At 46.8% G+C, this 12,713-nt stretch overlaps 1 protein-coding gene across 6 annotated transcripts in view; it reads right to left on the reverse strand.

Annotated features, from left to right (window-relative positions):
• Nucleotides 1–12,713, reverse strand: part of Tenm2 (teneurin transmembrane protein 2) — an 892,009-nt gene that overhangs the window by 76,906 nt on the left and 802,390 nt on the right. For all 6 annotated transcript variants that reach the window (XM_071612002.1, XM_071612001.1, XM_027938624.2 and 3 more), the window contains one exon: nt 7,789–7,935. In XM_071612002.1, coding sequence (XP_071468103.1) covers nt 7,789–7,935 — 147 coding nt within the window. The remainder of the gene's footprint in view (nt 1–7,788; nt 7,936–12,713) is intronic.

Consider the following 12,713-nt stretch of genomic DNA (forward strand, 5'->3'; position numbering starts at 1 on the left):
AACTTTAAATACTTTTTATTTTCTCTCTCTCTCTCTTTTTTTTTTTTTTCCCCAAACAAACTCAAGCCAAATAAATTTACTGGGAGATGCTTTCAAAGGGTAAATTTTATCTTGGAGGTGATTGTTTTCCCCTGCTGTGGTCTCTGTGCAACAACACAAATTCTGTTTTTATTTGAATCTTCTTCAGAAATATTGTTCAGATTTTGCTAGTAATTTAGAAGAAACAAGACAATGGCAGTAAAGGAGAAAAGCTGTATTTTCTATTGTTTGACAGAAAGGCTTATTTTTGAGTCTTACTTACTTTATCTATTTTTTTGGGTGCCAGGGATTGAACTCAAGGGCACTCGACCACTGAGCCACATCCCCAGCCCTATTTTTGAATTTTATTTAGAGACAGGGTCTTACTGAGTTGCTTAGTGCCTCGCTTTTGCTGAGGTTGGCTTTGAGCTTGAGATCCTCCTGCCTCAGCCTCCTGAGCTGCTGAGATCATTGGTGTACCCCACCATGCCCAGCGTGAGTCTTACTTTCTAGAGAATCTATAATTTGTATGTAAAATGGAAATAGCCTTCCCTAGATTCAGGCTCCACATGCATGGATTTAAACCTCCATTGAGTAAAAAATATTTAGAAATATTTTTTGTCCATATTGAACCTTACCAACTTTTTTTTTTCTTGTTAGGATTTCCTAGACAATACAGCATAGCAAACGTTTATATAACATTTCCATTGGGTTAGGTATTATCAGTAATCTGGAGATGATTTCAACTATATGGGAAGACATGCAAAGGTTCTATGGAAATACTTTGCCATTTGATAAAAAGCACTTGAGCATCCTGGAGTTTGGTCTCCACAGGGGTCCTAAAGCCAATCCCCCAGGGCTACAGAGGGGTAGCTGTGACAGGATGAAATAGACCCATAGTCCAGTGTGAAGAATCACACGTTCGATATAGGATTAGAGTGTGGTATTTATGTTAGGGAAACATAAACGCGGGGGGGGGGGGCGGGAACAGTGAGGGGCACTGTTTAGTGTCAACACAGTCCTTCCTGGGGAGGGGGCATTTGAGCTGAAAGGGAATGACAGGAAGGAGCCCATGGTGCACTGTGCCTGGGGTGAACACTTCTGGCCCTGGACCAACAAAGGCCCTGGGGTGGATGAGCATGGAATGGTGGGGTTCAGAAGAGGCCAGCAGGGATGAAGTCCACTTCCAGGGAAGATGGTAGAGGACTGGCCAGACAGAAGGCAGGGGACACAGAGTGTGGTCTTTAGGCCAACGTGAAACCAACATTTAGAATTCGATTTTAACTATAGAGGTCATGAAGGATCTGATTTACAATGGAAAGCTTTTGGGCTGGGGGCATAGCTCAGTTGGTAGAGTGCTTGCCTCGCCTGTACAAGGCCCTGGGTTCAATCCCCAGCACCACAAAACCAAAAACACAATTCCCTCTGGCTGCTGGTAGAGCAATGAGAGCATGGTGGGGCGGGGCAACAGCAGAGGAATCAGGAGGCTCTTCCCATCATCCAGTGCTAGGCATGTATCATCTCTTAAAAATCTTACTGATTATAATTTTATATGCAATGGAGAATAGGCTTTATCTTTCTTTAAAAAACTCCAGCAGAATAAAGCTATATCCCAAACTTTGGTTTTCTAAATAGACAATTCTCTAGTCCAATATGTACATGTTGTCAAAGATCTTGTTTTAACGGAAAGATCCAGAATAATCTCAGACCCCTGTTGCCACGTGCTCCTCTAAAATCTCAGCTGGGGGTAGTTCTGCTTCCTCTCAAAGAAGAGAGACCCAGCACCCAGCCAACTGGCTGTGGCCTGAAGGCCAAGTTCTCCTCCTAAGCATTAGATGCGCTGCTTTCCTCTCTGGGAGTGAACCTAGGGCTCTGTTTATGGCTCCAGCTACATTTGCTACAAGCTCTTTGGACTGCGAGAGGAATCCTCTTCCAACCCAATTAATAGAGCAAGGCTGCACTTTTCAGCTGCCTCCCACCCAACCCATCCATCAACATGATTTGCACATATTAATCAAGGCCTTTGCAATGGGTTCACCAAACTTTGCCCCTCGCCAGAGGAAGAAACTGGACTCTTTGGACTTGACAACCATAAGTCTTTCAGAGTCTCTCAAGCCCCTAACTTGGCTCTGCTAAATGCAAAGACAAGGTGAGTTATTAATTAACAAGTGAGATAGATGCCTAAATAGCATCCCTGAGTCATGTCAAACCAATTTGGATGGTGAGGGGATGGGGAGGGAGGGGTGGAGGCAGTGGGCGAGGGGTGGGTTCATCTGTTCCAAGTGCCCTGGACAAGCTCCAGTGTTATTTCTCCTCATTTAGACCTGGCTAGAGAGCGTTGGCTGGGGTGCCCAGAGCCTCGGCCAACATCCACATCTCTAAACCTAAGGCAGCCTCCTTCGCAGTGAAACAAGGACCCAAACCTCGCAGAGGGAGGTGGGGTGGGACCCACCATTTGGGAAGGGAAGCCAGAGTGGAGATTTCAATTCAGGAAGAGAAATGAAGATGCTGAATTGAGATCTGTGGCTTGGAGGGCTCCCCTGGGGACAGGCTGAAAACCTGGGGCTTTCCCCTGGCATGGGCTTTCTCTCATGTCCTGTGAGTGTCCCATTCCATGTCAGTTCTTTCTCTTTGCTCCTGCTGAACTTGGGTGGCCTGTCTCTGACACCCCTTACACGCTGGATTGTAAAAACGATAACAATGTGTTTATACATCCTATCTTCTCAGAGAGCAAGCTGTGGACATGTGGGTTTCAGTATTTCTGAGGCCAATTTCTAGTGTCTAACACTGAGTAGACCCTCACAAATGTTTCCTAAAGCCTGCACCAACCGGCCACTGAATGGTGGGAGGGGTGGGTGGAGAGATGGATGGATGAATCCCTGAGATAGACAGTTAAAGGCTTTTATGATTTTGAAATAGACATCATTCTCTTTTCCAACCGGCCAAGGAGAAGCGCTTTTAAAACATACCTATGTATTTCCTCAGCAACATGAAAATGTGCTCGTGTGTTTTTCCATTTATTTGTTTCTGCTTGAAATACAAACCCTCTCTCCTCACTTCATCCCTCTCATGTTCTGGGAATTCCAGGGGCAGAGGTTTGGGGTAGAGACACTAGGACATGGTCTGGGTTGGCCAGGGGAAATGAGTTGTCATTGAAATAATTTTCTTCAGAATGTGCTGTGTGGCGTACTTGTATCAGATTGTCTGGGGTGCTTGGGGAAAATGTGGGTTCCTAGATCTCAGAGCTGACTTAGACTCTTGAAAGGCAGGGGCCTAGAAATCTAACTTGAGCTCTCCATGGGGTTACACAGCACCAACGTTTGATAAGCCCAACGTTAGAAACTTTGCGGTTATGTATACCGCAAAAATTATTAGTTGGAAAAATTATTAGTTGGGCTCCATCTATAGATTTGGTCTCCATTCTAGAAAACAATGACATTAATGTTAATAATATTCATGCTGGCCAAATTCGGGCCAACACATTCTAGGAACCAGGTGTCTCATATGATACACGACAAGCATCTGCTCACTTCAACTGCACACCAGCTAACCGACTTGGCCCGAAGATTCCTATTTTACAGACAAGAAAACAAAGACCTTCAAGAGCTGGACACACACAGGCTGACTGTAGCCCGGGCTCTATCACCGATCCTGAGATTAGGGAAGGGGAGGAGAAGGAAGGAAATGTCTCTCAGTGCTCTGTTCAAACAGCACCAAGGGGAGATGAAGATACCGGGGAGGAAGTGACATGAGGTGACAGTGGACAAGGGAAGCCCACACAGGTTTACCCCTACCCTGCCACCTCTTGGGGAGTGACCCTAACTCAGCTCTTCACACAGACGGGAGACCCCACAGGGGCTTCCACCAGACTCTCATGTGGCTTGAAATGATGGGGGTTGGGCACGGTGTGGGAAGGGGCTGGAGCTCCTGTCTCTAAGTTCTGGGTGATAAAAGGACACAGGGAAGGGCCAGACGGTCTAGCGATGCCTCCTCACCTTGTAGTTCCCACTTTTAGAGGAAATCTACACCCTCTCTCCTACCCCTGGCTGTGATGAACTAAATCTCGCACCTCTGCCTTGGTGGTGATAATTAAATATTATCTGCCTGTCATTTGGTGAACACGTTGTGTGTATCCTCAGACTTTAATGAGCTGGTATTTGTCTTCTGTAAGCAAAACTATTTCTTTGAGTCTCTTCTTTTTCAAATTGGGGTGAGTGGTTCAAGTGAAGCTCTCTCACTATTCAAAAGACAGTCCCCGGCTGACATGTCTATTTGAACCGCTGCCACTACCCACACAGGGACCACGGCAGGCTAGGCTTGTCCCTTCTGAACCAGCCATTGCTCTCTGAGACTATGTGAGCAGTCACATGACTGGGGAGTTGGGAGCCTTCGAAAGTGATGGTAATAAGAAGACAGGGGCTGGCACAGATTGTTTTTATGGGAGATTCTAAGACAGCCATTTGCAATGGCCTTTCTCATCTAAGTATCACAGAAAGCAGAAAAATGTTTGAGGGAAATATTTCTCAACTCTTCCAAAGAAGGCGCCATTCTAGATGCCAAGGAGAGAAATTAATTCATTACATATAAAGGATGTCTCAGGACTTTGGTTCTCAAAGAAAAGTGGCATCTGTGTCACCTAGAGACTTACTAGTAATTCAATTCTTGCACCCCAGGTTCAGTAGTTTGGGCTGAGGTGGGGATCAGCTCCTCATCTGTGTTTCATCAAGTTCTTGGGGGTGATTCTGCTGCAAACTAAACTTTCAGAACAACCAGTGGCACCCAAAGACCAGGGCTTCAATTTCCTGGGTGGTATTGAACCCAGGTTGTAACAGACTGTTAAGGGCTTCAAATGTCTCTATCTGTATCTCTCACAGTTTTTTTTTTTTTAAATCACTTTAAATTGAGATTTATTTCTTTTAAAGCTAGAATGTTTCTAGGCAGAAAAGTGATTTGCCTTTTCCAGTCCACTTTGGAAGAGTGCGCTGTTATTTTCCCCATTCATGGGATTTATAACAAACGTGTTCTCTGCAGCTGCTCCCAGGGCTGCATTCATGTTCTGCCTGGATGCCTCTCTGACCCGATGCCAGGTTTCTAAACCCATACAGTCCCTGCTGAGAACTCCCGAAGCAGGACAGAGATGGGGGCAGCACTCCCAGCCCCCGAAACAAACAAAAAACCCCATGTAATTAGTGTGTGCAGGACTGGATCTGGGGCTGATGAGAAGCAACTTTAATATTTATCAATAAACAGCAAAGTGCTTAGCCCACCTCCTAGGAAAGTAATTAACCATGGAAAGGATACTCTGCACCGAGGAATCTCCTCCAAAAAAAGAACTCAGTTAATTGTGAATTGCTTACGCCAGGTGAGAGAGAGAGCGTGTCTACCTCTCTCACCTGACATAAGCAACTCTGAAGTAACTGGGAGTTTCTTTTTATAAACACTGTGCGGAGCCTTTTTTCTTGGTGGTTAATTACTTCCTTGGGAGGTTTGCTTTAATAGTTCCCACAACAAGGCTATTATTGTCTTTAGCATAATCACTGCCTCATTGGCTTCTGTCCCCTGCCTTTCGGAAGCTTGGGCTCTGCCTGCTAGGAGGGACCCGGAATTGTGCCTGTTGGGGAGCCCTTCAGCCAGAGGACCTGGTGCCTCTTCTAGCTACCCCACTGCAGGGATGTGGCTTTGGCCTGATGTGGGTGGGGACATGGAGGAGGAAGAAGGATGCCCGCCCCCCGGGGAGCGGGTGGGGTGGGGTGGGAGGGACTGAGTCCCCAGGACGGCCTTCTTGCCCCTCTGTGCTGCATCTCAGCAATTTGCTACTCTATGCACTGCTGATGCCTGAGCAGGAAGGCAGCCAGGAAGGAGAAGCTGATCTGTCAGCAGCGGCTGCGCTCAGCGAAGTCATCAGGGAGCAGAAGCAAAACAGCGAACCTCACCAGCAAAAGTCACTGGATTCTGACTCTGGAGAAAAATGCCTTCTGTAGTTGTGCCTCGCCTTGTTAAAAAATGAATTAAAGAGGTTGCTATTTTGGCTCCGTTTCAGGAAAGAGAAAATGAATGAATGGGAGCTCTGCAAGCTGCATGGGGCCTGCAAACCTTTTTTACTGTGAACTCCCATCAGTCTGTCCGTTTGTTCACAAATTATAGACCTGTACGAGGCAAGCATAGATTATGGGAATTGCAAAATGTCCATCAAGAGGATGAAGAAAAGTAAAAAAATAAGAATAGAATGTCTAATACTTTCATCTGTCACCCCGATGCAGTATATCCCACAGTGGACACCTGAATATGACCCTCTGGGGCTGTGGAGGCAGGAGTGGCTTCAATTAGACATTGACAGTCCTGGAGCTCAGTGACTGACACATAGTGGGACATAAACATTTTTGCTAAATCAAGTCATTGGACTCATGGATCCACTTACACTTGAAACTTCCGGCCCAGTAAATTCTGACCAGCAAGTCATCTTGGTGTGTGTGGATCATCACCTGTACTAACATCTGGGGGACATTCATGGCACAGCATCCTTAGGAGAGCAGGGGACCCATGTGCTAACCCAACCCCATTTAGTCGGAGAATCTTAGTGCTTCATCAGGAGGTAATACAGTGAGGCAGCACAGAGGTTTAGAATCGGGGTGGGTGGCAAGTTTCTCCTGCAAGGCCCAGGGACCCCTGTCAACTGACCTATGTCCTGTGGCTATGGACAAAACAGACAAACAGGCACAGTTGTCCAATACACAAGAAGGTACAGATTAGAGGTCACACAGCTTCCATTATGCCGAATAAATAAGTTTTAGAGATCTGCTATACAGCATAGTGTCTATAGATAACAATACCAAACTGCATACTTAAAATTCACCAAGAGGCTTTTATCTTATGTACCACAAAAACCAAACCCTAATAAAACCTTAACAACAACAACAATAATAATAGGTATGGGGTAAACTTTGGGAGGGGAAAAATATGTTATGGCTTTGGTGGTGGTGACAGATTCATCCCTTATTCCCAAACACATGGGACTCATACATACATCAAATACGTATAGCTTTTTATATGAGAATCATGTCTCGGTAAAGTGGGTTCAAAAAAACTATGGATACCGAAGTTGGAATTTCACATAATTTTCTCATGTCATAAAACATTCTTTAGATTATTTTTCCCCACCCATTAAAAATGTTAAAATCATTTTTAGCTCACAAACCAGTTTGGCCCTTGGGCTATCGTTGGCTGAGCACAGACTGGAGCAAGGACCGTGGGCCAGGGCGGAGACTGGGTTCCAGGTTTACTACTGGTGGTTGTATTAACTGCTCTTGAGGTCCTGGTTCCACCATCTTTAAGGTGACATCTCAAGGGTTGCAAGTATGCATCTTAGTGCAGGGTGAGGTACTGACTGTCACCACCATTGTCCCTCACAGTAACCACCGGCTGGGAAAGGCCTGGCTGGACTGGTCACCCCAAAGGCAGGGCCAGCACAAGTTACCTTTCTGCATGCAGTGTTGGGTACCTGAGTTTCCAAAGCCAGCATCCAACCCCAGTGCCCACAGCCCATGCCTCCAGGAATCCCTGCTGCCCCAAGAATGTCTGTTCTCTACATACCAGAAAATTCACCTGTTGTAAGGATACAATGCAATAAGTTCTGCATGTGTTTCAAAGGAAATGTGGTGACATTTGACCATAGGATAGGGGAGGTCTTTCAGGAGAAAATGACTCATGACGAAAGCATACACAACAACACTCTGCTCTTGGGGGGCTGGGAATGAGAAGACGCTTGCTCACCTCCCTCATTATCCTTGTTATCAGCACAGGAGGTTTCCATGGCAACGTTGCATCCGGGCCCTCTCCAGCCGGTCTGGCAGACACACTGCCAGCTGTTCTGACCCAGTGTGCATCTCCCGTTACCGTTGCACAAATCAGGGCAGCCATCTGGTTGGAAAAAATGGAGAGAATGAGAAGGAGGGACGTGAGGCCGCGCCAGGGAGGCAGGGGAGCCATGCAAAGGGGGAGCAAGCCCACAGGGCAGCCACTGGGCCAGCCTCACAGTGGGGCCCGGACCTGCCGTCCGAAGATCAGGGCAGCAGGCCATGCATGCAGTTGCAAGACGGACTAGGGTGGCAGATGCAGGGGATTCCCAATGACAACTGACCTGGGTGCAGGGGTCAGAGCAATCTTTCCAAAGTGGGGAGTTCAATGCACATCCCAGACAACTGCACCAGGCTGAGCTGACAAGCAGACTGGCTAGGCTGTGGGTTCCAGCCAGTAGCTCAGGGTTGACACTACCTCCAAATGAGGCTTGCCTTTCTTTTCTTTTTTCCTTTCTCCCTCACTCTCTCTCTCTCTTACCTCTCCTCTTATTTTCCTTTCTTTCTTTTTTAGGAGTACTCTCTGTAAAAAGAGAGAACATTTCCTACCAATCCAGGATGGAGGCAAAATGCCCTCCACCTTTCAGAATTTTAAAGATGTATTTACATAGGATTTTAATGAGCTGCTCCTGACTGAGAACTGAATGGCTCTGCTCGGTTATTTTCCTATTCTTGTAATATTTAGTTTTAAGGGGCATTTTTAAATGTTGGTTGTTTATCGCTCAACTATCTGTGGCAGATTTAAAAATACTGCAGGATTTGAAGGCTGAAGAAGGAGTCGGTGCTGGGTACCCTGATCTGGGACTTAGAGGGATCTATATAGGGATGGACTGGCGAGTATGGGCAATGCCTGTTTTGTGGCTCTCTCTCCCCCACTTCCTTTTGGGTGTGAAATCAGCAGTCAACCTAATTCCCTAATTGCTCTAGCCCCTAAGACTATTGCAGTTACTATTCTCTTGAGCTGAGCCTGGTAGGTAAGGAAAGAACACGGGAGGTCCTAAAGAGAGAGGGGAGATGTCCTGCCAGGAAAGATCGAGTTGCACAGAATGGGTGGGATGCGGCCACACTCACGAAGCCTACATGCTGAATTCCTGGATACGTTTTCATTTTTCTTTCTCTCAACAGCTTTATCGAGGCATAAAAATCTACATACCATAAAATTCACTTGTTTCAAGCACACAATGCATTGACTTCTAGGAAATTTACTGAGTTGTGCATCCTAGGTATGCTTTCTTACTTCGTTTAAACGACACCCCGATGGTCATTAATTTAATCGTCTGCAGAAAGTAGCTTCCCTGAACATCTATCTTGAATCCCTTCTCTACCTCCGCCACCGTCTCATTTCCAACTTGTTCTGTATATATTTTTAAACCACACAAAATGCAGCCCAGATTGGGCCACGGCAGAGGAATGAGGTGCTTTGCAAGAATGGAGGTAACTGAGTTGAAACCTTCTTTTGAGTCAAAGGCTCCTCTTTCCCTCATGCGATCTCCAGCATTCTGAAGGCCTCCACAGGGCACCCTGCTATCTTCTCTCAAGGACCCCTTATGAGAATCTGGTGTGCATGTGGCATGTGTGCATGTGGCAGCTGTGGGAATTCAAAGGACTCCTCCGAGGGAGAAAGATCTAGAGAATCTGCAACATAGCTTTACATCTTTAAGAAGAAGCGTCTGACTCTGTAATGCTTATGCTTGCCCATCCTCTCCAGAATGCGATCATCAGAGACATTCTAGGGGGACACTCTTTGTAGGAAGCCCAGCTGCCTGCAGGGGATCTGCTGTTTTCTCCTGCTGCCCCACCTGGCTCGAGACCCAGGATGCACACAAAGCACCCATGTCTGGTGTCTGCACACGCCTCGGGCAGGGCTTGCTCGGTTTCTGCACTTATCTTTACAAAGCCCAGATTCAGGCTTCCAGACCTTTCCTTACCAATGAGGTGACTGTCGCCCTGCCTGGGGAGTGACAGATGCACACCCCCCTGGTCATACTGTGACAAGTGCTCCGAGTCTTTCCCAGTCTCAGAGAAGTGCCACAAACATTTCTGCAGGAACAAAATGGAACTTGGGAGGAAACACCCGAGGGATATTTCACAGGTTCTCAGGGAAAAGAGATCATCTCCAACCTCCAGCCACCTCCAGCTTTACAATTTCCACCAGTGGAGTGTTGGGGACCCGATCACAGAGAATGGACTTAAATGACAGACCCGTAACATTTGCTCAGCATGCTATCTATTATATGTGCTTTGTTATTTAGCTACTTTGAGGTCTCATGTCTGACTAAAATCATGCCCAGAGTCTCAACAGAAGCCTCATTGTGTAGGAAACCCACGTCCACTACATAAAATTTAAATTTGCAGAGAACGCCAGCATGTCAGTCAGAAATACCGCACTCAAAATATGTATGCGCCTAGAGTGAAGGAGGTCTTTTTCCCCCTTCTCTTTCTCTCCTGTATTTTTTCGCCCCCCCGACCAACTGAAGTGAGATAAACAGACCACAGAAGCGGGTTTTCTCCACATCATGTGAGCAAGATGAAAACACCAACAGTGGGGGGTGCTGGCAAGTCTCTGAGAAGTTTCAGGGCAGCTGGGAATTTAATGGACAGGACTTTGCTTTTAGCTCGAAGAGGAAGAAAGCAGCCTTGGTAGGTGCGTGGCGTTGCTAGGCAACCCCAAGCTACCCCTAGCACAAGTTCATTCTGCGGGTGGCCTTCCGAGGAGGTGATTCTTTGTGTTTGTAAAGTGCAAAGCCAGCTTCTGCTTAAGGAAAAACAAAACGTAGGAAGTAATTAGTCTGGAGGGCGGATGGGCCTCAGGTGGTGGCTTCCCTCTGGAGAGAACGCTCTAACTGAAGTTGGACGGGGCTTCTGGGCTTGCACTTGGGCATCCACGAAGTCTCCCATGTGGAGTCTTCTGGATTTCAGGCTAACTCTGCTGACTTCTTTGGTGCCTCCCTCTAAGACCACTGACTCAGGGACCTTGGTTCCTTGTTGATGTGGCGAGGGAGACCTGGCTGCCTGCAGGCTTCAGGTTCTCTCTGGACACTAGATCAGTGGTTTCCAACAGAGGCACCTCTGTGCGCCCCATCTCCCCCCGCCCCGGGACATTTGGCAAAATGTCTGGAGATATTTTTTGATCATCATAATTTTGGGAAAGATGACATCTGACATCTAGTGGATAGAAGCCAGGAATGCTGCCGAACATACAAGGCACAGGACAGCCCCGATGACCAAGAATGATATAGCCCCCAATGTCAACAGACTGAGGTTGGGAGGCACTCTCGGCCATCTGGTTGTCTGCTGTTAGATGCCAGAGCCTGGTCTCAGGGATAGAGAGGGCATGTGAATGAATGGACACCAAACGGCACTGTATCAGTTCAGCCTGGTCCATATCCATGAACTCTCATAAGAGTCATGAGAAGACAATGGAAACTTCCCTCTCCAAGATCAAAAGTCCTCTTCCCAGGGAGAACCTTCAAGGGCACAACAGTATCTTGGACTAGTTTTGTGGTCTTCTAACCTAGAGAGCTGATGCAGAAATTTAGAAATTTGCAATGAAAAAACAAAAAACAAAAAAACAAAACAAAACAAAACCCCCAAACTCTGTCAAAACCCCAAACACACCCGTATGGTCTGATGATTCCTAAATTCAACTCCAGTCCTCTGAGCCCTGGCCCTGGACTACAGCTAGCATCTCACCACTGATAAGCATGTCAAACTCAACAAAGTCCCACCTCTTTCCCTTTCCTCTCCACAAAATCTGATTCCTTCCTCAACAAATGGCACCTCCATGGACCCATTGCCCCAAACTTAAACCTCGGTGCCATTTCATAATTACCTCCTTCCTCCCACAATTTCTCTCATTTTAAAATTTAATCCTAATGAAGTTCTTGCTAATTTTCCTCTTAATTATAAGAGCTCTGCTATAGATGGATATGGTCTGCATGGTTCACTGTTGGACACTGGTCCTCAATGTGGTGGTGGGAGATGGCATGGAATCTAGTGGGAAGTCCTTAGGTCACTGGGGAACATGTCCTTGGAAGGGATTGTGGGACCCCAGTATCTGCCTGGTTTCCTGATTTGAGATACGATCTCGCCCTCTTGCATGAGCTCCTAAGGCTACCATCCTCCATAAAATGACACAACGAAGGGGGCCCTCACCAGAGCCTACATAAGGCCATTTGGACTTTCAGCATCTAAAACAGTGAGTAAATAAACCTCTTTTCTTTATAAAATTAACTTGCTTCAGGTATTTCATTGTAGTAATGCAAAACAGACGAACACAAAGTCCTACCTGTCCTCCCTCCTTAATATCTTGGAATCTGCCCTCCACTCCCGTGCCTACTGCCACCATGTGAAACCCTGCCATTGCAATCTTGGTCTGGACTCCTGTCAAGATCTCTGCACTGTCCTCCCTGTCTCCAGTGTTGCACTATCGTTCATTTCTCTCCATTCTGGACCCTCCTGAAGGCACTTCCATAGTTTTCCATGGGTCCTCAGTCAAGTCTGAAGTCCTTGACAAGCTCACAGACCTTACACCTCAGCCTGTCTCAACACCATCTTGGGTTTTACCCTTCTTTTCCATTCCCTCATCTCTCTAACTTCAACCATCCTTCAGATCCACACTCCGAAATCCTCTCTCCCGGAAGCTTTCCCAAGGCTCCGGATCTTGGGGAGTGGTAGCCCCTTTACCCCCTTTTTTCTTCTATGCTGCCCCCCAAACTGTTCTGCATTGTCCAGCATGTCATTGATGCTGGCCAGGCCACAGAGCAGTCCTTGTGACCTGCTGGAGAATTGTCATAAGAACTGTGCACATGCTGGGTGCAGTAGTGCACATGCCTGTAATCC

Source organism: Marmota flaviventris, chromosome 5, assembly GCF_047511675.1.
Source record: "Marmota flaviventris isolate mMarFla1 chromosome 5, mMarFla1.hap1, whole genome shotgun sequence".
Taxonomy (NCBI): domain Eukaryota; kingdom Metazoa; phylum Chordata; class Mammalia; order Rodentia; family Sciuridae; genus Marmota; species Marmota flaviventris.